The sequence below is a fragment of the Bidens hawaiensis genome, unplaced genomic scaffold, assembly GCF_021521415.1.
Source record: "Bidens hawaiensis isolate Kalapana, Puna unplaced genomic scaffold, B.hawaiensis_p1.1 tig00012745_1, whole genome shotgun sequence".
NCBI lineage: Eukaryota > Viridiplantae > Streptophyta > Magnoliopsida > Asterales > Asteraceae > Bidens > Bidens hawaiensis.
Window position 1 is genome coordinate 469,018 of NW_027492056.1, and position 26,208 is coordinate 495,225.

The window sequence follows — 26,208 nt, forward strand, 5'->3', positions numbered from 1 at the left end:
CTAGGAATGATGATTATTGTTAGTATTTGATGAGTTTATTGGATTGTTTGATTGATAGACTTGAATTGTTAGTGTAAAGTTTGATTTAGACATGAAATAGGTTGTGTTTAATGGCTGGAAATTCTGGTAATTCATTGCTTAAACTCCTTGCGTTGGTTGATTAGTTTTGTATTGATTGATCGGTGCTTGTTTGATTCTAGACTTTGTGTTTAGGGTTTGTTTGCGGTAGGTACAACCGTAGGGTTTTGTTACATGAATTTGTGGTTAAAGTACAGCGGTTAGACACCTTCTTAGAGACCGAGAGGTGATAAGAAGTTAGGGTTGTCTCATTGCCTTTGCGTGCTAGAATTAGAATTACACGAGAGCGAGTTCGTTTCTTGTCCGGTTTAGGTGTTTTTAGCGACTAGTTGATCTATTTTGGTTTAAGTTGAATTGTTCCTCTATCCTTGGTTGTGTAGTATTCATTACCATTAGGGTCGAGTGTTGGTGAGACCGAGAGGTGAGTCAACATTAGAACACGTTAACAATTGTTTTCCGGTTTGGTCGTTTTAGCCGATTAAGAGTAATTAAGGTTTGTTGAGTGAGACCGAAATGTAATCCAGTGAGCCTGAGGGATCCTTAGTCATGTCATCTTTAGGAACCGGTGTCTTGATATCATCGGATCCATTTGCTTGTTAGGCCTACAGTTTGATTCAGACCTAAGTAGACGTTTTTCTCCATCCAAAGTCAACATAGTCAAGTTTTCATTAAGTTTTCTATTTTTGGTAACTTCTGTCAGTCAGTCCAGTTAGTCCAGTTAAAGTGTTTTATAAAAAGAAAAGCCAAAATTAAAATCATTTAAATATTATTCTTAGGTAGGTCTTGTCTAGGGTTAGTGATCATTAGCGTTCTTACGTGTCCTCGTGTTCGATACTCGAACTTCCTAGTTCTATACTACTAGCAATCGGTACACTTGCCGGTTGTGTGTAGTTAGGATTTTTCGTTTTACATTTAAAGCTTAGTTGTGAGGGTCATTATTTTAGACATATCCGACGCACATCAATATATATATATATATATATATATATATATATATATATATATATATATATATATATATATCTTATTAACAATAAATCATCATTATTTTATTAAAAACCGACACTAATGTTAAGGATTATCGTTGTTAAAATGTCTTTATCAATTTGCTCATTTTTATTATATATATATGTATTATTTTTAAAACAAATCCTTAATAAACGTATTAAAAGTGTTAAATATATTTTTACCATCGATTTTCGTTAAGATTTTCAAAATATAAATTTTATGATAATTATATAGTTAAGCGTTTATTATTATAGAATATCTCAACTCATTATTCAAACTAGTTATTTATAAGTTCGATTATTCGATAAATAATGATTTTTATAATTAAATAATAACAATAATCCGCAGAGATCAAGCGTTCAATCCATAACGTATCAATCATAATTGTAACTCAATCGACGTGAAAATTCTAAATTCGTTATACGTATCATATAATTTATAATTCACTCAAAATATTATTTAATTAGGATTCGTGTCGGTAATTCGTGAAGAGCGTGATTTTCACTTTTGTGTCGTATTCATTCTCGTTGGCTGATTCTATCAGGTGAGTTTGATCATTCCCCCTTTTTATATACTGTTTTCAAACGTTTTGGGCACATATGCGTACTTATTCATATTTTCTAGCATATATATATATATATATCTCAAACAATCGCAAACATGATCATTGTGTGTTGTATCCATTAAATGCTATTTGCTAATTGCTATTTGTTCAAGTGTGTTTGTATATATCAAGTCTTGGATTCTCATTAGTATGATCATACGACCGTCTTAGTAACCGGAGCCCGATTCGCTTGGCAAAGGTAAACCAATAATTTTAGTCGTTGTAATCAATGCCCGATTCGCTTGGCAACGATTCATTGGCACACTAGCACGATTTGGTTATATACATGTTTTGTTATGATTTGATTGATTACTACCACCTGGTTGGTTTGCGCATTTCTCACTTATCATTTATCAATTATCTATCACACACACACACACACACACACACACACACACATATATATATATATATATATATATATATATATATATATTAATTGTTGTGTCAAAATTGGTGATCGTCTCACTCAACATGTGTTGTTGTCAAACTCTGTTTTCTGCGCATATGCAGGTTGTTTGTGTTGAAGATTGAAGTTTGGATATGTAGACGAGACTTTAGGATATAATCAAGTTAACCTTTATTTGAGCTTATGATTGTATATCTTAAACTGTTTATTGTATTTGGATATTGTGTGTATAATTGAATCAAATAATTAATTAGATATTGTCACATTTATATCATAATAGTATCTTCGAGCTGTGAGCAATCGGATCACGCCCCGACATTTCCGCCTTAGGTTGGGGTGTGACAAAGGCCTCACTAAATCTATTTCCAAGTTATTGAATTTGTATATCCAAAACCGTATTAAAAATGTCAATCTAAAAATGACGATTATGTTGAGCCTGTTTCTGTTTGAAGTTTCTCGTTCAAATAAAAAAAGGTTAATGGTTTCTATTTTCTTTGAGCTATAAACTTCTTTTGGCTTTATTTGATTTGAACTTTAAAAAAATGACGATTCTGTTGAGTCTGTTTCTGTTTAATGTTTCTCATTCAAATAAAAGAAAAAAAAGCAGTTGTTTTTATTTGCTTTGGTCTATAAATTTGTTTGGGCTTTATTTAATTTGAACTTTTAAGTTGGTTGGCATTTAAACAAATAGGGTAACACAATATTTTTTTCAGGGGTAAAGAAATACGAAAAACGGCCCAAAAAGAAATAAATTTACATTGCCGACGAAAAGTTGAGAGGTAGCGGATGCTACCCCTGCTTATGAAGTTGGTCCGCCACTACCTAACACCATACTTAACTGTACATCCTAAATGGGAACTTGATCAAGATGACAAGCATGTCGACTATATTATACTCTGCTGTGGTTATTAATCTCTCTGCTGTAACAGATTCATAGGTTTATTATTATTCATGTTTTCTATAACTTACATGAAGAACTGATCAACATGTGGTATTACAGCGATGCTGATTAATCAGTTCTTCGTGTTTTTTTCCGAATCTAGAATTGAATCAGAAGACATGGACTAAAACTTGATAAACCCTAATTGTTTTTGGTTTCTTTTTTTCATGTTCTATTATGAAAAAAATATATAAAGCTGGTTGTAATTGCTAAAAATTAATATTTAAAACTCTAATATACTCGAAATCAATTAAAAATATGTTTAAGATTTTGATTCCAGAGAAAACTGACTAAAGATTCTTCGAAGATGTTCTTCATGTTCATCATAAAATTCAAAGAATCATCCTTATTTGGATGAATTGTAGGAATAAAATATGTTGCGTCCAATTTTGATTGATTTTTATCTATTAAAATTTTTTGAAACATAATATAGTTTAATCAATAAAAGATTACGAAATCTTGGATAATCTATCTACCTATATATTAAAGCAACACAATTTTTCACATGTCATTCAATTAGACCCTCCACACAGACTGCCAAGTGTACAAGTTTCTATTTTTACAATTTCCCCTTCATGAATGATAAAATGAAAAGTATGTTATTGATGAGAATTGAACTCACTACCTTGCTTTTAAAATGTTTGGGGCTTACCAACTCAACTAAGATGAATTAAGCCTTATCTTTTTCTTAATTGATATAGATTCACAACCTTTCATTTTGTTTTATCACCCGTGTATTACACAGGCTCTATCCTAGTTATAATTAAATCATTTAAATTAGGAAACAAGATAATCCATTAAAATTTGAATTTCATCTTTATCATAAATTAGTTTTCCCAATTAGTTTATGGGATTTAAAAAAAATTTATGGGTTAAAAATAGTTTATGGGTCAAAGACTTAAATTAGATTTCGGTTTATTCTAAAATGGTTTGTGGTTTACCAAAATCCCGAAAACTTTGAAAATCCGGAAAACCCACTATAAGTTGAGCTAACTAAAATTCTCGAGAACTCATAATTCTCAAGAATCCAAAAGTCTCGATAACTAATTTCCCGAGAACTTTAATTTTCCCATAAACTGTTCCTAATTAAATTTTTTGTAAACAATTAAATCTTGTAAAATTTTACAAAGCATAAAAATCTTAACTTGAGTGAATTTTGATGTATCACTTCGATATAACGTTTAATATACTTAATCCCGTGTACATTTTATTTATTATTTTCATTAGTTTACGTTTGATTTTTGTTAAGATTTGTATACTACTAATATATTTGACTAAATGTAGGTCCCGAAACTCGTTCGTAGTTAAAGAGGGCGAAAAACGATCAAAAGCAAGCCGAACCAGAGAACCGACGCATCAGGAAACGAACCGGACGGAACCAAGATTGAACCGGACCAGACCAGATTGAACAAGCCCCCCAACCCTAGGCCGGAGCGCCGCTCGGCCAAGGGGAAAAAGGCCGTCGCGCGGCGCGGCGATGCCGTGTTTCCAGAATCTTCATTTCGTTGGCCGACTTAACTTATTTTTGGACCCATGTTGCCTATAAAAAGATCCTTAAACTCACCATTACATATACCTTGAAGTCCAGACGAATTTGGTGGGTTCCGAGGAGTTCGAAAGCAGTTTCCGGCAGCTTTGGAGTCGAAGAATCAGCTGGTGTTGCGCGTATTAGTTGAAGGCAAAGAACACGGATTTTATCTTTTGTTTCTTTCGTTTTCATTATTTATCGCCATGAATTCTTATATGTTTGTTTTGTTTAAACCTAAGATGCTAGGCTAAATTGCATGAACTGCCTAGGTTAAGATGAATTTACTTTGATGCTTTGATTTGACTTTGGGATTGTTTATCGTTATGGTTTTTATGGTTTAGTAAAAGATTTATTTATATTTGATTGATGCGTATGAATGCTTTGTTTGATGAGTTTTATTCCATAGCTTTCCTTAATTATTGTTTGTCATATGATAGGTTGCTATTAGATCAATTACTTCATGTTTTTGATTATTTTATGATTGATGTCATGATAAGGTCATAGGAATAATATTGTCGAATAAACCTAAGTGTGCTGCTAACCTAAAATCTGTAAAGTGCTAGGTTATTGATATATCTTTACTATTTAATCTTGCTAGATTTAGTTCTTCGTAAGGATTCAATCTAGGGTTGATTATTTATTATTGTTTATCAAATCAATTAAATATTGTGGATCGCCTTTGATTTTCGCGCTGTAAGGTGAGATTTCATTATAAAGGAACTAAATTATAAATAACTGGGTGACTGTAAGGGAACTTGATTTTTATAAACTTGTGTGCGTTAAAAACTTGTTAGAAATCCATAGGTGTCTCTTGAGAAGGGTCAGGGGTCCTGTTCGGGTTTTCTTTTAAGTGTCTAATTTACGACCCAGTTCGTAACTAAATATTTTCCGGAGTCAATTCATTACTGAAATTTAGGGGACTCTAGCCTAGGTAGTTTTCTCATCATCATCTTATTTTCATAACAAACTTTGTTTTCATTTAAATTACTTGTTTTCTTAATTAGTTTTTAATAATAGTATTAAATTAGTATTTTAAATATCCCAAACAAATATAATTAATAAGTCGTGTTTTGTAGTCGAGTCTAATTAGCTAATAAACGTAATTTAAACAGTCTCGTGGGTTCTATATCCGGACTTACTTAACTTTACTAGAGTCGATCGGTTCACTTGCCGGTTAGTAGTTTAGTCGAGTTTATTTTTAGTCGAGTCTAGAGTATTACTTAGTGTTTATTTTTAGTTAATTTAGTTAATAAATATTAAACTACTTGAAGCACATTAAGTTTTTGGTTCCGTTGTCAGGGACTCTTGTCAATTGCGTTATTAGCTTTGATTGGACCTACTTGCTACATACGTGCTACTTGTTTACGTTTTGTGTGAGTCGTAGGAGTCTAATTAAGTCTAGTTTGTTTTTAATTATTAGTCTGTTTTTATTATTCTCGTTTTATTAGAAACTACTTACTCGGTCTTGTGCGTTTTTGTAGGTATATGCCACATCTTTGTTCGCAAGGACCGCCGTTGAATTGTTTTGACCTACTCCGTTGAAGTCCGAAGCAAGTTCGTGTGAAAAGCAACCGATCACCATAGATACTTCACCGAAATCATCACCCACAAATTCACCCGCAAATTCACCACCAGCAAGTCCTAGACCTTTCCCAATGGCCAAGAATAACCGCACCGTGTACGAGCAAGCTTTCGTAGGGTTCCATGGAGACCACTCACCCATTGTCGCCCTCGACGTTAATAACCCTAACTCGTGGCAGATCCCATCCTATGTCATGAACAACATCAACAATCACCACCAGTTCCATGGCCGTGAAGATGAAGATGCACCGGCACACATCAACCGTCTGACTCGTGTGTTCAAAACGTTCAATTTGCAAGGTGCTAATGAGGATGCGATCTTCCTTCACTTGTTCCCGTTTACACTTTCGGGTCGTGCCGCCACATGGCTCGATTCGCAACCTGCTGGAACATTCACCACATGGGAGGCGCTTCGTAATGCATTCCTCAAGAAGTACTGTCACACCCCCACCAGCACAATGCGGAAGCGTAAAACGGGAATGTAACAGACACCTCTGGTATCAACACATTGTTTATAAAGAAACATTACAAACTAATTTACAATATATTACATTTCTTTGTTAAATCATTGTTTTACAGTCTAGGTGATACAAACAAAACTAATTCGTTAACTATACATTCTTACTACTAGCGCCCTTGTTTCTATTCACATAGCATCAACCACACACCTCAGGCAAGTAACAGATCACCCAATCATTCCGATTTAGGTACACCTGAAAAGCAGTTTAAAACGGGTCAACTACTAGAGTTGGTGAGTTTCACGAGTTTCAAGAAATCAGTAATGAGTATTCACAAGTCAACACTTGTAATCATGAAATAAGTATGTATGTATGTAAATGATGTAATTATGCTAAGCTACAGTGAAGCCTTGACTGTATGTGCTGCGTGCATCCATTTCCCACGCTCAATCAACCACTGTGGCTTCCCTTCCGCCCACAACATGCCCCGGTAGCTATGTCTAACACTACATAGCCTGTTTGTATAAATATGGTCATGTGCAAACGGCGCTATGTGACACGGCAACCAGGCCGATTCCGTTTGGTTTGTCAAAACAATAGTACTATTCACAAGCCACCGGCTCGAAGTTAATCACTGTGATCGTGGGGACTTTCGTGTGTTAGCACTTAGATAATTCACTTCAATACATGTTTCAGGTATGTATATGTAATCAAACATGCTTTTCACCCCAAAAGTTCGTAAAACAGTTTAAAAATGGGGTCATGAAACTCACGGTTTAGTAGATATTCGGTACTGTATCAGCTCGTGGTTTGTTCGGTCCGCTATCAGTAGTTCCTATAATCAATATTATAATAATATTAATATTTTAATATTATTATAATCTCAATACTAAGATGGCTGTATAACTAATCTGGCTGTAGCTGGAACGCCCAGAAAGTGGCAATAGGCTTAGGTTGTGATGCTGTTCAATGTCTAATACTTAAAACCGAACTTGGCTCAGACTCCCGTTTTCCCAGCTGGGCCAAGTTGCTCGTTTACCGCGTTCAGTAGCAGTTATGGGAAAATAAGCTTGGGTAAATGTATTGGTTAATAACATGATTAAGTTATAAAGAAAGATCACACACTGGGGTCCCGGATTAGCCACGGGGCCCGTTTTCGTTTATTCAGTTTGATTTGAGAAGAAATGCGCACAATCCACCCGGATTGTCCAGGTTTCTCATAGAAAAGTTCATTTTCACTTAATTAGTCCAAACATATGATTTTTGATCACTCTTGGTGTTTTGATATACCCGCAGGTTCACTAGTCGCGAACTTGCCGGTTGTTATAAAAACTGAATTTGTTTAATATTCAGATTAGCATAATTAATTAACCGTTAATCATTAAATTGTGAAAATTTAACCACTTATCAATTAAAATATGTATATTTTTATAAAAATATTTCTGGAATTTATTTACTGATTTATTAATTTATAAAAATTCATTTTATCAGCTATATTTCGCCTGAAAATCGTCTGTTTACCCCAAACAATTTCCAAAAATTCCACAAAAATTCCTGAATACTCAAATCATGTCCTAAAACAACCTGTATCAATTCCAGAATGTAAAACGCTTGTGCAATATTCTTTTCGGCCCAAATTCGGCTGTAAAAATTCACACGAATGCAAATAAACAAAACACCTTTAAACTTCTCCAAATGATCCCAAAACTCATATATGATCAAAATACATCAAATCTGAGTTTTCAGAAAATTTTCATAATTTTTGAAGTATTTTAGCTATTTTTCCCAATTAAACGTCCCAATCAGTAACAAATTTGCCAAATATTCTCTAATGGTCAAAAAATTACCAAATTTGAAAAGGGACTCATTGACATGGTCCCTGATGTCCCTAAAAAATTTCAAGTCCTAAAAATATGCACATCATAACCTTAACCTAAATAGCCCGTAAGCGAGTGTTTCGGCATTACCTTAGCGGGTTTGGCTCGTTTCCGACTTTTTAATCAAGTTTTCAGGTTCTTGTGCTTCTAAGAAAGCTACGTACAAGTCCTATATCAAAAAACAAGCAATATTTCATCAACATAACAGCCCTTAACTTAGGGTTTTGGCTAGTGCACAAAAACGAACTTTTGAACCGTAAAAACGTCGTTTCAACCCTTTAATCCTTGTTTATGGCCAAAAAAAACTATCAAAACAGGTTCCTTACCATGTGTATGATCAAAACATGTTTATGGACCATTTTTAGGATTTTTACATGGTTAGGAATGATTTTTAGCAACCAAGACATGTTTTTATGGTATTAAACAAGTTTAAACAAGTACAAAAGCTACTTATTTAAGCCCCTTACCTTAGGGTTTGAAGGTTTTTGCCTGGAACAAAGCTTATGTCCAGAGTTTTCAAGAAAATGAGGCTAAAAATATCTTGAATCTAGTTTAAATATGAAAGAACCAAAAGGGAGGGGGGTTGCTGTTTGCGATCGGGATTGTATGGGCCCACCTTGGGCCCATTTTGGCCCAAGTTTCTGATTCCTCAAGCGCAAATATGAAAAGCCCGGTCCAAATTTAGTTATGGTTTGGTTTTTGGCGCGAAAAACTTATCAGGTGCGTTAAACAACGCGAAAACGAGTGTTTTTCGGCTAGTTTTGTGTAAAATTATAAAAACATACTATACGTTTGTAAAAATCAAAAATATTTTCACGGATCGCTTAAAACATTTCAAATAAGTGTTTGGTAAGTCTTTTTCGGCTTAACGGATGATACAATGCTTGGTTTGTAACTATCTTTCGCATTTAAATCTATAGCGGGTAGTTAAACGAGCATATTTTCGTTTAACTTGTTTGCTATCAAACTAAGGCCATATTTCTAATGTTTTAGCTTGTATTAAACGTATATCACTTATAGATGGCCCCCAGAGATATCTGGGTCATAACCCGACCCGTTCGGTTAATCGTTCGTTTGTTACGCAAAAGGCGTGTATTTGCTTAATCGGTAAATACGTACTGAGGTGTACCTTGTGTTCCGGTTGATTTTGTGGTGCTCTACATGGAGGCCGACGAGAAGGTTCCCATTTTTATCGGTCGTCCGTTCTTACGAACCGCAAAGGCGCTTATCGATGTTTATGATGGGAAGATCACGCTTCGGGTTGGTGATGAGAATATTACTTATGATGTCGCAAGGTCGATGAAGCAACCGAGTGATCAAGATGATTTCAGTGGTCCATGCCACTCGGTTTATTTTATTAACTCGTTTATTGCAGGTGTTGATAGCTGTTTCGATTACATTTGTGGTACGGACCTCGTGGGAACTAATGGTTTCTTTGATTGTGATGATTTGGGTGAGGATGAGTCGTGTGAGAATGATTTGATTTGTGATGAGTTGCTTAAGATTTCGGGTTTGCCCGAGATGATAGAGGTGAATGAGATTAGTTGTGAGAGTGAGGCGGGTTATGAGGAGAAACCCGCTCCGTTGGAGTTGAAAGTACTCCCATCACACTTGGAGTATACGTATCTTGATGAGGACTCGAACTTGCCCGTTATTGTGTCATCCAAGTTGACGGAAGAACAAAAGGCGGAGCTGATTGAAGTGCTGAAGCTACATAAGGGGGTGATTGCATGGAGACTTTCCGATATTCAAGGTATTAGCCCCGCTTATTGCACGCACCGGATTCTAATGGAGGATGAGTACAAACTGGTGGCGCAACCACATAGACGTCTTAATCCGAATACGCAAGAAGTGGTGAAGAAGGAGGTGTTAAAGTTGATGGATGCCGGGATGATTTACCCGATTTCCGATTCTCCATGGGTGAACACGACCCAAGTTGTTCCGAAGAAGGGAGGTATGACCATTGTGATGAATGAGAAGAATGAGCTTATCCCTTCGCGTACGGTTACCGGTTGGCGTGTGTGTATTGATAACCGGATGTTGAATGATGCCACTCGGAAGGACCATTTTCCATTTCCGTTTATTGATCAGATGTTGGAGCGTTTGGCAGGTCAACAATTTTATTATTTTCTTGACGGTTTTTCAGGTTATTTTCAAATTCCCATTGCACCGGAAGACTAAGAGAAGTCAACGTTTACATGTCCGTATGGCATGTTTGCATACCGTCGCATGCCATTTGGACTATATAACGCTCCGGCCACCTTTCAGCGTTGTATGGTGGCCATCTTTCAGGATATGATAGAGACATCCATGGAGGTGTTTATAGACGATTTTTCGGTTTGCGGTAATTCTTTCGATCATTGTTTGGCTAATCTTGAGAAGATGTTGAAGAGGTGTATTGAGACAAAGTTGATGTCGAATTGGGAAAATTGTCATTTTATGGTGACGAAATGAATCGTGTTGGGTTATAAGATCTCGAGAGATGGTTTTGAGGTGGATCGGGCAAAGATTGACACTATAAGTAGACTTCCTCCACCGACGAATGTGAAGGCGAGTAGGAGTTTCTTGGGCCATCCGGGGTTCTATCGGCGATTTATCAAAGATTTCTCCAAAATTACCCGCCCGATGACCTGACTCCTCGAGAAAGACGTACCGTTTGTGTTTGATGATGAGTGTGTAAAGGCGTTCACGTTTTTAAAAGAGAAGCTCGTAAGTGCTCCCATTCTTTGTTCTCCCGATTGGAGTTTGCCATTCAAGCTCATGTGTGATGCTAGTGATTATGCGGTTGGAGCGGTTTTGGGGCAAAGACGAGATAAACATTTTCACCCCATCTATTATGCTAGCAAGACGTTGAATGATGCCCAAGAGAACTACACCACCACCGAGAAGGAGCTTTTAGCCGTTGTTTTCACATTTGACAAGTTCCGCTCGTATCTCATGCTTTCGAAGACAACCGTTTTTACCGATCATGCAGCCTTGCGTTTTCTCTTTCACAAGAAAGACGCGAAGCCTCGTCTCATACAGTGGATTCTTCTACTTTCCGAGTTTGACATCAAGATCAAAGATAAGAGGGGCGCGGAAAACTTAGCGGCCGATCATTTATCCAGCATAAAGGACCCAAGGAGAGAAGAATTGCGTGAGGATGAGATTGGAGATACATTCCCTCACGAGTCGATCGATTTTGTTGCGGCTGAGAAGCAAGGTATGCCATGGTTCATTGATTTTGCTAATTATTTGGCTAATGGTTTTGTTTTGGAGGGTATGACTAAATCTTCCGAGATGTTAATCGATATGTGTGGGATGACCCGTTTTTGTTCAAGATTGGTGGTGATCGGATTATGAGAAGACGTGTGACGAAAGAGGAAGGTTGGGATATTCTCAAGCATGTTCATGAAGGGTTGATTGGAGGTAATCATGGTGCACATGCGACCATGAGTTTGTGAAGATTTGTGATGCGTGCCAAAGAACAGGTAATATTTCATCCAAGAATTCTTGAAATCTTTGATGTTTGGGGCATCGACTTCATGGAACCGTTTCCCACGTCAAATGGTAATAAGTATATTTTGGTGACGATTGATTATGTGTCGAAGTGGGTGTAAGCCCAAGCGTTGGCTACAAATGATGCACGAGTTGTTGTGAGATTCCTCAAGAAGTTGTTCACTCATTTCGGTACTCCGAGAGCTATTATTAGTGATCGGGGAACCCATTTTTGCAATACCGTCATGGAGAAAGTGTTAGCTCGTTATGGTGTTACTCATCGTACCTCTACTGCCTATCACCCTCAAATGAATGGTCAAGTCAAGAAAGCAAATCGAGGGGTGAAGAGGATTTTGGAGAAGACGGTTAGGGATAGTAGGAAGGATTGGTCGGAGAAGTTAGATGATGCATTGTGGGCATTTCGGGCCGCGTACAAGACTCCGTTGGGTACTACACCATTTATGCTTGTGTACGGTAAGTCTTGTCATTTGTCGGTTGAGTTTGAGCATCGTGCGTATTGGGCGTTGAAGACTGTGAATGTCGATCTTACTGAGGCTGCAAGGAAGAGATAATTTCAGATTCATGAGTTGGAGGAGCTTCGGGATGCAGCATATTCCCGATCGTTAAACATCAAAGAAAAGACGAAAGCTTTACACGATCGGCGTTTGAAAGGAGGCAAAGAGTTCAAGAAACGTAATAAGGTATTGTTATTGAACTCTCATTTGAAGTTGTTTGCAGGTAGATTGAGATCGAAGTGGACGGGACCGTATTTGGTGAAAGAAGTTTTCCCGTATGGAGTGGTGGAGTTGGAGAATCCAGATAATGGAACGTGTTGGAAGGTAAACGGTCATCGCTTAAAGCACTATCTTGGAGGACCGGAGGAATCAATCGAAATGGAAGAAACTCCTCTCGATCCGTTGCACTGATTTGTCACATGTGGTTCTTGAGTGAAAACTCAAGTGTAGAGTTTGTATATTCTTTACTATTTTATTTCTATTTTATATTTATTTTTCTTTGAGTCACTAACGTAGTTTTTTGTAGTTTTTCTTTATTTTTAAGTTTTTATTAAGTTTAGAAGGAAGAGAATGTGAAGATCCCCTTGAAGTTTAATGCAACATTCAAGTGTGGGGATGGAGCAGCAGGAGCCGTATACTTTTCTGATTATTTATTTGTTGTTTTTATTCATGTTTATTGGTTTGGTTGGTTGGTCGGTCTGGTTCCATACTTTGAATGATTAATATCAATCGAGGTTGATAAGATGAGTTTTTAGATATTGTTTGTATTGTTGCCGCTTCCGTTTAAGAACGAGAGAAAGGAGATATTGGTTGTTGAGCATGTTCGTAGATGGAGGGCATTTATGGAAGAAGACTTTAGCGTCATACTTCATGCGCATACTATCAATTAAGTCTTTTCCTTTTTTACTTTGTTTTTATATTTTTAATTTTTAATTTTTAGCTTTGTTTTATTTTTTATTTATTTTTGTATTTTTAGGTTTTGTTATGTTTTTAAATTTTTGAGTCGTGTTTCTGTCCCTGCATTGAGGACAATGCAAATTTGAAGTGTGGGGATAGGAACACATGTTTTTAACTTATTTTGTCTTATTTAAAAAAAATGAAAAAGTTTTGAAAAATGTCCCTTGATTTTGTTCTTTTTGCGTATAAATGGGAGATGAGGATACTTATCGGGAATCGGTTTTTCAAACTATTATAATATGATATAATTAAAAAGAACACACACTTAACTTGGGATGTGTCGGTAGGCTCAGCCTTTAGAATGAAAGGGCAGTTTGATAGTTGGTTTTTATAGATAAATATGATTTTTAGTGGGATACATGTTAAGTCTGTATAAAATACGAGATGAAAGGTCGGGCCATACTGAAGCCTCATTTTTAGTTTAATTGTAGAAAATTATGAATTTTATAGAAATTTGAATACGCTATCATACGATGCTTGGGTAGGTTTAAACGTTATAGTATAACGTGTAGCCGGTGATATAAACTTAAAATGTGCACTTCTAGTTTTAGTGGTTAACACTTCATAGGCGTATGGTTTTATAGCCTTAAATCCTGTATTGATGGGATGCCTCGGGTTCGGAAATCACGGGTCTTTTTACAGTTGTTCATCTGGGTATCTTCGGATACTAAAATAAATAAAAGCTTTTTAGCATAAACCCGTAGTTTACTGCCATTACACTCACTTACATCAATTACAGTGAAGTAAAATCTTGATGATCCAGTGATCATCCCGCTGTTAGTCATACGTGGTCCTCTTACTTGCGTCCCATACCATTAAGAACAGGATCAACTAGAGACACAACGTATGTAAATCGACAGATGGAAACTTGTAAAATCACGTGTGGTAATGGGTCCGAGGTGTTGCTTGATAACGGGGGTATGTCATGTAGTGGGGAACACTTGCTAGTTAGTTGAATAATTGAACCTTAATCGTATCTAATGGCTGCTTGGTATACTTTGATGTTTAAATTTAGGTGGATAAACAATATCCTTGATCGTCTTAGCTACTCATGAAAAATGTGCGACAATGTTTTAATCTGCTATTATGAGGTTTAAGTCAAGTTGGGGTGGTTTGATCCGGTAAAATCTTAAATAAAACGGGTCTTGACTGTGGGTTCCACTAGATTATATACAAATAATAATAATATATGGATCTTACTTGTCCCGGTAAAGACAAAGGCATGGGTTTAAGTGGACAACAATATTGGTGATCGCAGGTTTTGTGTTGTTTTAAAATTTTAAGATAACCTATATGTTTTTAAGACTGTATATCTCCGATTCTGATCCCGTTGCAATGAGACTTTTTCAGGGACGAAAAAAGAATAAGTGTGGGGATATTTGATATAACGTGTAATATACTTAATCCCATGTACATTTTATTTAATATTTTATTAGTTTACGTTCGGTTTTTGTTAAGATTTGTATACTACTAATATATTTGACTAAATGTAGGTCCCGGAACTCGTTCGTAGTTAAAGAGGGCGAAAAACGATCATAAGCAAGCCGAACCAGAGAACCGACGCATCAGGAAACGAACCGGACGGAACCAAGATTGAACCGGACCAGACCAGATTGAACCAGCCCCCTAGGCCGGAGCGCTACGTGGCCAAGGGGAAGGAGGCCGTCGCGCGGCGTGGCGGTGCCGAGTTTCTAGAATCTTCGTTTCGTTGGCCGACTTAACTTATTTTTGGACCCCTGTTGCCTATAAAAAGATCCTTAAACTCACCATTACATATACCTTGAAGTCCAGACGAATTTGGTGGGTTCCGAGGAGTCCGAAAGCAGTTTCCAGCAGCTTTGGAGTCGAAGAATCAGCTGGTGTTGCGCGTATTAGTTGAAGGCAAAGAACACGGATTTTATCTTTTGTTTCTTTCGTTTTCATTATTTATCGCCATGAATTCTTATATGTTTGTTTTGTTTAAACCTAAGATGCTAGGCTAAATTGCATGAACTGCCTAGGTTAAGATGAACTTACTTTGATGTTTTGATTTGACTTTGGGATTGTTTATCGTTATGGTTTTTATGGTTTAGTAAAAGATTTATTTATATTTGATTGATGCGTATGAATGCTTAGGATTGTTTGATGAGTTTTATTCCATATCTTTCCTTGATTATTGTTTGTCATAGATAGGTTGCTATTAGATCAATTACTACGTGTTTTTGATTATTTTATTATTAATGTCACGATACGGTCATAGGAATAATATTGTCGAATAAACCTAAGTGTGCTGCTAACCTAAAATCTGTAAAGTACTAGGTTATTGATAAGTCTTTGTTATTTAATCTTGCTTGATTTAGTTCTTCGTAAGGAGTCCGTCTAGGGTTGATTGTTTATTATTGTTTATCAAATTAATTAAATATTGTGAATCGCCTTTGATTTTCACGCTGTAAGGTAGGATTTCATTATAAAGGAACTAAATTATAAATAATTGGGTGACCATAAGGGAACTTGATTTTTAAAAACAGGTGAGCGTTAAAACTTGTTAGAAATCCATAGGTGTCACTTGAGAAGGGTCAGGGGTCCTGTTTGGGTTTTCTTTTAAGTGTCTAATTTACGACCCAGTCCATAACGAAATATTTTTCTGAGTCAATTTATTACTGAAATTTAGGGGATTCTAGCCTAGGTAGTTTTCTCATCATCATCTTATTTTCATAACAAACTTTGTTTTCGTTTAAATTACTTGTTTTCTTAATTAGTTTTTAATAATAGTATTAAATTAGTATTTTAAATCCCCAAACAAATATAATTAATAAGTCGTGTTTTGTAGTCGAGTCTAATTAGCTAATAAACGTAATTTAAACAGTCTCGTGGGTTCGATATCCGGACTTACTTAACTTTACTAGAGTCGATCGGTTCACTTGCCGGTTAGTAGTTTAGTCGAGTTTTAGAGAGTCTAGAGTATTACTTAGTGTTTATTTTTAGTTAATTTAGTTAATAAATATTAAACTACTTCAAGCACATCACACTTCTACCCAAAGGTGATTGTTACGTCTACCTTATCATTCAAGTCTAACTACTACAAGCTTTTGTTAGTTTTGTCTAACGTGATACAAATGTCTCACTTCTGCTCAAAGGTGATGCGTTACATTTTATCTAGCAAAACCAGCTCGTGCATAACTAAAATAATTGTCTCACTTCTGTTTAAAGGTGATGTGTTACAATTGTTTTGTACACATACTTTAATAAATTTTAATTTTGCCCAAAGGTGATTTATTTTTTATTTAAATAGAACTTTAATTATAGTCTATTAGTTTGATGTTAATAATAGACATATTACATCTTCAATAAATATAATGATCCTCACATTAATGATCCTTCATTAATTTAATGATCATAAACTTTAGTATGTATTATTTTAATATCCCATAGCATTACTCACTATAACTTCCTTCCATAAATTAGTATCTCAACCAAAGTATATACTATAATCTCAAAACACAATATGAGTTTTGCTTCATAAAAGGTTTCAATAAACATTTAGTTCTTATCGGCTTCGATTATCCCTCAAGACATGATATGACAATCCTACAAGTCTTTCTAATAACAATAATTCTATTGAAAACTAGAGCATAACAAATGGGATGAGTAAATCATAATGTCTCTTATGATAATGATAATCAAGAACTTATTTAAATAAATGCTATCACTAGAGTTATTCTAGATTTAGTTTTTTTCCTAAGACTAATCAAAATAACTCCTAAGATTCATGAACTCCTTAAAAATTCTAACTATAAGGTTAAATGGCATTACTTAGTACATCATAATGTACAATATCATGACCCATAAAATTAAGGGCTCACACATGAAAATAAGTACAATTTTCTAGTACATTACATACTAAATTTTCAATAGTATAATTTGATGCCTTAAGAATAAGAATTAACTATAACACTCAGAAGTACCAAAGGAAAATGAGTGTGTTGATCAGCAACATACGTACAAGGAAAAAAAGTATCTGGTACTGGAAATAAGATATTATTCAATTCACTACCACTAAAACCTAAAAGAGAATAATTCTAAGATTCATGGACAAAATACAAGTATTACTTCCAGCTTTAAGTTCTCTAAGGAGAAGTCTCATTGCAAAAATATGCCATTAGATTAGGCATAAGTAACAAGACTATCCATAATTCAAAAGAACAAGTAGCTAAAACTGATAGTTTTATATTAATGATATTTAAGTATGCTAATCCTAATATTCCCATTAACACATGATTGATTGAGTCTAGTTCTATATGTTTACCTGGAAGTAACAAATAACTAACATGAGTGTTAGTGATAAATTTAAATGTTAAGGTTATTAGAACCATGATAAACTGTCTTCTAATTACGCTTTGTCATACCTTAAATATTCTGGAGATTAATCAGAATTTAGTGTAATACTTAATCTACATTATGACAATTGTGAGGTTTGCCTAGCCAACATAAAGTCACTCTTACCTTAAACTCTCATATTATTGGTTATCAATATCCAGATTGAAACATTTATAAAATAGAACTAGACGATACTATATACTTTCACAACTTTTGTTATCATGAAAATTAAAAATTTAACAAAAGACAAATGAGACCTATAAAATTCATTCATTAAAAGCAAATTTCATGACAAATCATGACATGGTTGATGAGGGTGATTTTTCCTATAAGCTCATTCTTAGTGATTTTAAATCATGTGTTAGATACCCTCAACATTACTTGGCTTAAGAAATAAGTATGGTTCCACCAGAAGTTATATTTCACTTACATTTGTTTAACTTATTCAAACAGAAATATTCAGACAGAATTCATTTATCATTTATAGACTATCTACTTGTATATCACACGTCTCCTATGTTCCATGGTCTTAAAGAGATCCATTCATATATAATTAATATGATTTCTACTAAATGTGTCCCTAAGTTTCTTATGATATATGGAGGTTAAGGAAATCAAATCAAGTCTAACGTATGTATGACAAATTCCCACATCACGTACATTATTGAAACTTCTCATGTATTTTCCCTAGAGATATCGAAGATCAGTGGGAGCCATAAGTGTCTTAATCATAACTTGCAAAATTTGCAAGAGGTGTGTAGTGAGAACTTGATATCATCTCAATTTACACCTCTTGTATAAGACACTGCTCCATCACAGCACTGTTCCATAAAAATTTATCTCTTAGAATTTAATACTATTCTTACAAAAGTTTCATTGTTGCTTAAATTTGGGCATATAGATTTCTTTTTAGACTAATCCTCGCCAAGAGAAACTACAACAACTTATATTATTAACTTGTTTCTCCATTAGAATCTATTTGTCTTCAAATATTGACCTTAAGTATGCCAATTTCCTAAAGGTTTCTAAAGTCAGTGGGAGCAGTAATAGTCCTTATAATGACTTGTTAGAAGTACAAGAGGTGGGGGGAATAGAGTCATTAAATTTTACTCTGAATTTAACTCTGATTACACCTCTTGTACACCATACCGCACCACCAACTCTTACACACTTAGAATCCTGAAAATGATAGCAACCTAACCAAGAGCTAATCCATAAAACCGAGACTTTTAAAATTACCCAATAATCAACTCAGGAGGCCATCTAGGTTGTAAAACCTACTGACATTGATGATTATGTAACTTCCATAACTACAGTTGAAATGTATGTTGGAAAGTTTATTGATCATACCTCTTCTGATTAAACCATTAATATCAATCGATCTTTTGAATGGAATAAAGCTATTATTAGCAAATTAAACTAAACTCCATAAGTCAGAATAACGTTTGAGATTCAGTTGAATTACCTAAGAGTGTTCATAACGTTTCATACTATAAATGATTAACAATTAATTTTTCCTCACCAGTTTTGATTTTATATGTCTCTTAATATGTTTTGCCTGTATAATGACATATAGACAAATTATTATACAAATCAAACGTTTTGAAGGGCTTAATTGAAAATTTTTATCATAACAACTTAGGTTTTAAAAAAGGACTACAGTATGATTAATGGGGGTCTTGAGCTGATGTTCAATTCAAAGACTGTATTTCTCTGCTCTAGTTTAAGTTTAAAGCTAAAATGAGTGCTAACTCCTGACCAGGCTTATCTAATACTCATAATAAATGATTACTTGGCTAAGTGGGAGAATGTAATACATATATATATATATATATATATATATATATATATATATTTATTAGTATGGCCATCGTTATCATTTATATTATAATAGATCAAAATTATTAATATACCTTATTATATATTAGCTTGGTAATTGTTGATGGGCCATATTACTCTTATTAGCTAATAAAGGGTTTCCCCTTGGGTGTATATACAGAGAGAATAAATTAACATCAGAACTTGATTTTCACATACAATTTTTTATGTGCCTCCTCTCGCCTAAATCGGTTTCCTCTTAAGAACGCTAACACCATCCTTAACTATACATCCTAAAGGGGAACTCGATCAAGATGACAAGCATGTCGACTACATCATACTCTGCTGCGGTTATTACTCTCCCTTTTGTAACGGGTACGCATATAATTACAGGTTTATTATATTTTCATGTTTTTTCCATTACTAACATGAAGAACTGATCAACATGCACTAGGTTCATTTGACTTAAAAAATTGCGAGACTCGTTTTAAGCATTATGCCTACAAATCGAGTTTTGTTTGCTAATAAAATTTCAAGCTTGAGATCACTTTATTAATAATTTTTCAAGTTCGTGCACAAATCTTCTATTAATCAACAAACCATACTCATTGAATCTCATTTATAGCAAAGCTATTGGTAGGGTCTACAGAGAATGAGATGTAGGCACACTGACCTTTACCTCCGAGGATAGAATTCCATGGAGATAACATCTCCAAAAAACCATAACTGAATATGAAAAATATATTAGAACATAGAGTGTTTCTCCAGAATCTAGACTGATGACGTGGGTACCCTTATCTACCCACAAGCTGAGGCTCACAAGTTAAGGAAGCTTAGGAATATAGAAGCAGCTAGCACAAGCTGCCAAGCAGGGAAGCTTGAAGCTTTCCCCGCAAGATTCCTAAGTTGACCAGGGAGCTCTTGCTACAGTAAGTGGCAGAAAAAGTCATGACTGACGTAAAGCTGGTATGTGACATAAAGTAAAAGCAATGATAGGACAAACAAAGGCTGGACAAAGGTTGCACGGAAATGGCATTCACCTAGTCTGCATAAGCAAAAAAGAGCTGACCTTTTCCCCTTAGGAAGCTTAAGCTTCCCCTAGAGAAGCTTACGACTGCCTATAGAAGAAACATTTCAGCCAAAGGTATTCTCATTACCATCCACTCTATTTCTCTTTACTCTCTCTTCATACTTACTCCTACACTCTCATTATTATACCATATCAATGATTCTCAAGCCGAGGGTTGATCGTAGGAGACCCCTTCCTACGGTGAGACTAACCGGTCTTGTTTTCTTTGATCTTAGCAGGTTAGGAAGCTCTGTTAGGGACATACTCTTGGACCGCCATATTCTTATTGTTAGCTATCCCGTTGTAGCAACAAGTGGCGCCCACCATGGGGGCTGGCGCTACTTAGAACAAAGATTCTGGTAGTTTCAGTTCCATTATTCTCAAGATTTCCTTTTATGGCTAAAAAGAGTAATCTTAACAAGAGTGTTCCTCCGAACGATGATCGGCTACATGATAACTCCTCGCTAGAGGAAAATATTGGCTGTAGTTTGCCGAAAACGAGTAGGTCGTTGGTCACGTCGTTGAAATCTTTTGAGTTCCAAACACCACCCTCGTCTAGAAGTGGAATCTTCTCTCTTAGGAATGATTTTTTACTTCCGGTAGAGAGAATAGATATGACGCCGAAGGGTGTTAAACAAAACTTCATCTAGCTCAGGGAGCTGATGAGAAATTATGCTCAGGAAGAGTGAGCTGAGGGGATGAGAATAAGGTTAGATTAAACTAAGGAACCTGAAGTCACACCCCCCATGCTTAGTCCACTAAACACGAGCATACGTTCTCCATCAAGAAGAAACGCTCAAGGACCAAGTAGCTCGCAGATTGGGGAATATGAGAACATAAGCTATCCGCAGGAAAGGGTAAGCTTCACAGCTTCACCCATAACTCCTAATGGAGCAGGAGAGTACACCATGGAGCAATTTTTCCAAAAGTTCAACTGCTGTGGTACCTCCCTCAACGAGCACTAATATAATGATAAATATATATATTTTCCTTGTATATTTTGTATAGTATTTTATTATTTTTTGTTCATTTTTATTTAGAATTTGTATACTACAAGCATATTTGTATAATATAGGTTCCAGGAGTTGAAAATGGTTGAAAAAGGGCGAAAAACGAGTTAAAATGGGCTAAAACGAAGAACTGGAAGAATCAGGATTGAACCGGAAAAAACCAGGAGAGATAGTCGGTTAGACCGGCTAGTTGCCCCCTTGAGCATGCCGCGCCACGCGACCAGGGGACCCAAGCCTGGTCGCACAGCTCCTAGAGAATCAGCTTCCAGAACTTTCACGAGTTTATCAGGTTTTGAGGCCCAGTGCATTATATAAACACCCTTAACCTTAAACCTGAAGAGACCTTCGACCACCAGCTGAATTTGGAGTTTCTTGGAGCATAGGATTGTGCATTTTGGCGGTTTTGATGGCATGGAATCAATCGGTGAATTGCTACTTGATCAACAACGAAGACTATAGGTTTTATCGCCTTTAATCTTTCGTTTATATTGTTGTTCACCATGATTTCTTTTATGTTTGTTTTGTTTAATTTTCCGATGCTAGGCTAAATGTTATAGACTACCTAGGCTATCGATGAACCTTTGATAGTGTTTGATTTTGATGTTTATGTTTCGTTATGTTATTATGAATTAGTAAAGAGTTTGGTTTTATTTAGTTGATGCATATGTGTGCTTAGGATTGTTTGATGAGTTTTATTGTTTCAGAGTTTCCTTGGTGATTGTTTTTCATATAATATGATTCTGTTAGGTCATATACTATGTGTTTTTTGACTACTTGTGGTTAAATTGCAATAAAACCATAGGAACAATAATAATTAATTAAATAGACCTAAGTGTGCTGCTAATCTAAATAGCTGTAAGGTGATAGATTATTGATAGGTCATTGTTGATTAAGATTGCTAGATTTAGTTCTTCATAAGGAGTCTGTCTAGGTTTGATTTGTCAACTTTGTCTATCGAGTCAATTGAATTCATTAAACTACCTTTGATTTTCGTGCTGTAAGGTAGGATTTCACATAAAGGTATTTGCTCATAATTAATTAGGTAACCATAAGGGAGTCTAATATTTAAAACTGGTGTGATTAAAAACTTACTAGAAACCCATAGGTGTCTTCTTGAGAAGGGTTAGGGGTCATGTTCGGGTTTTCTATTAAGTGTCTATTTTACGATCCCAGTCCCAAAACAAGTATTTCCCGATTAATTGATAACTGTAACTTAGGGAATTCTAGCCTAGGTGGTTTTTCTTCATCATCTGAATCAGTCAAATTAAATCATCTAGTTTACTTGTCTTTTCTTAATTAGTTTTAATAAAAATTTAATTTTAGTATTTTAATAAAACCCCCTAAAATAATATAAATAAATAGTTGTGTCTAATTAGCTAGTTAATGTAATTAAAAGAGTCTCATGGGTTCAATATTCGGACTTACTTAGCTTTACTAGAGTCGATTGATTCACCTGCCGGTTAGAAGTTTAGTTGAGTTTTAGAGAGTCAATAGTATTACTTAGTGACTATTTTAAGTTAAATTAGTTAATAATTATTAAACTACTCTTAGCACATCAAGTTTTTGGCGCCGTTACGGGGAACTCTTGGCGATTGTGTTCATTAGTTTTGGTTAGGCTTGTTTGATACATATGTGCTATTTGCATTTTGTTTTGTTTTTGAGTCGTAGGAGTCTATGTAGTTTTTATTTTATTTTTCTTTTTATTTTTGTTTTTGATTATTTTTCGAGTCCGTTTTGAGTCGTAGGAGTTAGGTTAATATAATTTAGTTTAATTGCTTTAAATTAGTTTATATTTCTTTAATATATTGTTCATTTTACTATTATTTGGTGCTCGTGATCCTTTTCTGTTTAATTTTATCTTTATAGTGATCTTCATGGATCGTTACTACGGGACCAGATTTGAAGAAGACCCCTATAATGATCAAAGAGGTTACACAATGCAGGAGGTGGAACCTAAATTCTGCTTGATGTTTGATAAGATGGGGAATGTTATCGGCTGTAAAGACTCATCTGGCGTGATGATGGATCACATACGACATCCAGAAGAGATATTAATGGATTTCTTACGTGTCATATATAGCATTAATGCAAATGCACCACTTTTTCTAATGTTATAGAGGATTTCCAGCTAGGCTTAATGGGTCAAATACAATTTAGTGAGCCGACAATCGAGTTTGAGGATGTTGGGTTGCAGAATCAGACGGAGGAGTGTATTCCCTCTTGGGGGGGAAGAGTTTAGGGATGCATTTGGTAAAGATTTGGTGGGTTTATCCAATATGGATGAGGAAGATTTTAACCCCGAAAGAGATCTTCAGGAGCTTGAAGTATTGTTATTTGGGGAGACGGTTAAGACTAAATGTCAAAGAGGAATCACAAGGGATATTCGAATATTTGAAAAATAAAGAACTGCATTTAATTGTGAACCATCATCCGCATATGCGCGGTAAAGCTGACTGGTTTTTAGAAATATTCATTCGTGGATCGTCACGTAAATCAAGAGCCCCAAGAAGGAGGATATTTGGACTCACGAATCAACGTGTGCCGAATTTGTCATATCCTCAGAATTTCAAGAATTGGTGGATCGAGATGAATGCATATTTTTGTGCCCACATGAGTTTGAGAACTAGTTTCTTCCCAAATAAGACCGAAACCTGCAATTCAGCAAGTAAAAAGGTACCTGGGATAACATTACACTCCTACTTAGCTAAACAGTCACACATACATCCTTGAAGGAGCGAGGAATTTAAGCGGTCAAGTACAAAGGAACCCAGGGTGACAGCATGCTACGCCTCAGCTAAACAATTATGCGCAAAGCGTTCGAGAGGATGGGAAATGAACATGATAATTTAAGGAATGAGATGAACCTTTAACGTTAACGACACAAGCATTAGCCATATCCTATCCCTACAAAGACGGAACCCTAACATAGTTAGACACAAGTAGTATTTAGAACATGGAAGGTAACGGTAAACTGCTAATAACGTTGATCAAGTGTTATTAATCGTTTACTTTACCCGCCCATCCTAAGCACCCCCTACCCCTAACCATATCAGCATCCCATCTTACACTTAAGTAATTATTCACGAAATGACATCTTAAACTTGTAAGAATGACTACATAATTAAAATTTACCTCTTGGCGTGCGGCTACTCGCCGTTGGCATTTCTAGTCGCTCCTTCGACAATTCGAGTCCAAGCATTCGGGAATGCTCGGATCCGTCGAACCATGGGCTCTGATACCAACTTGTAAGACCCGAATCCCGGGAATCCTACATTTGGTAATCATATCCAAAAATTCATAAAAATTTAAAACCAAGAAAATTCGTTTTGTTTAAAACAAGTTTAGAGTAAATAACAGCGAAATAATAAGTATCAAGAATCCCAAAACTTAACAAAAGTTTAACCCAAAACAATACATTTTATTTGAAAACCGGTTCAGAGTATGTAATCAGCGGAAAATCATAAGTTCTAAAACAAATTCCCCAACCCGGGAATTAGGCCCAAAACCAAGTTTAAATATATCTAGTAATAATTAAAATAACATCTTTCATTATTGAAACGCTCCGACTAGATATGCCTTCAACCGTCCAAGAAGCCTCGAGCACGTCCAAGCGGTAAGCATCCTCCTCCTAACCTGAAACTCACACTAACATACACACAAAGTCAGCTTGAGCTGAGTGAGTTCAAGTTTTAATAATTTAACATTTATAATAATCATTCCAAGAGTTTTAAGATAAAACGGGATATGAACAGTTAGGCCATCATCAACAATAAGTAGTCATACTTATATACATATACATCTATATGATTATATCCTTATAAATATCATCCAAGTAATAACATTAGGGTCGAGTACACGTACAACCCAAACACGTAACATCTCATCCAACGTATGCAACACAAGGTAGGCTATACACAAACATCCTTAGTCGATAACGACTAATTAACATCAGGGTCGAGCATACATACAACTCAAACACGTAACATCTCAACCAACGTATGCAAACACAAAGTAGGCATACGTAAACATCCTTAGTCGATAACGACTAAATAACATCGCCAATTATTGGCCATACAATAATATATGCACAAACATACGTACAAACATACAATAACATATCCCAAGGCCTACCCTATACAAGTAAGCCCATACAAAATAATTTAAACAGTTCATCAAGCAAAATCGCTTAGGTGTGTATGCTAGCCCAGCCATAAAGTAACATCTGTATAAACATACATACATATATTACTCCAAGATATACCATACTACAGGTAAGCCTATGGGCCATAAGGCATCACATGTGAATACATACATAATTAATCTTCCAAACATACCATATTACAAACAAGCCTATGGGAAATCGTTTAAACGGTTCATCATGTAAAATCAGTTGGGTGTGTATGCTAGCCCAAAACTTGAAAAGAGTAAAAAGGGCATCATGAACTCACCTGACACAAGGCATGAGTTCACCAGGAGCTAGAGAACCCCTAAGTATCCCCACAACTCAAAAGCCTGTCGGTTTA

At 35.5% G+C, this 26,208-nt stretch overlaps 1 protein-coding gene across 1 annotated transcript; it reads left to right on the forward strand.

Annotated features, from left to right (window-relative positions):
- Window positions 1-12,205: 12,205 nt before the first annotated feature.
- On the forward strand, window positions 12,206-12,886 carry LOC143542058 (uncharacterized). The gene is made up of 2 exons (XM_077034731.1): window positions 12,206-12,434; window positions 12,699-12,886. Exons 1-2 carry the CDS (start codon window positions 12,206-12,208, stop codon window positions 12,884-12,886), a joined length of 417 nt encoding a protein of 138 aa, XP_076890846.1.
- Window positions 12,887-26,208: the final 13,322 nt, after the last annotated feature.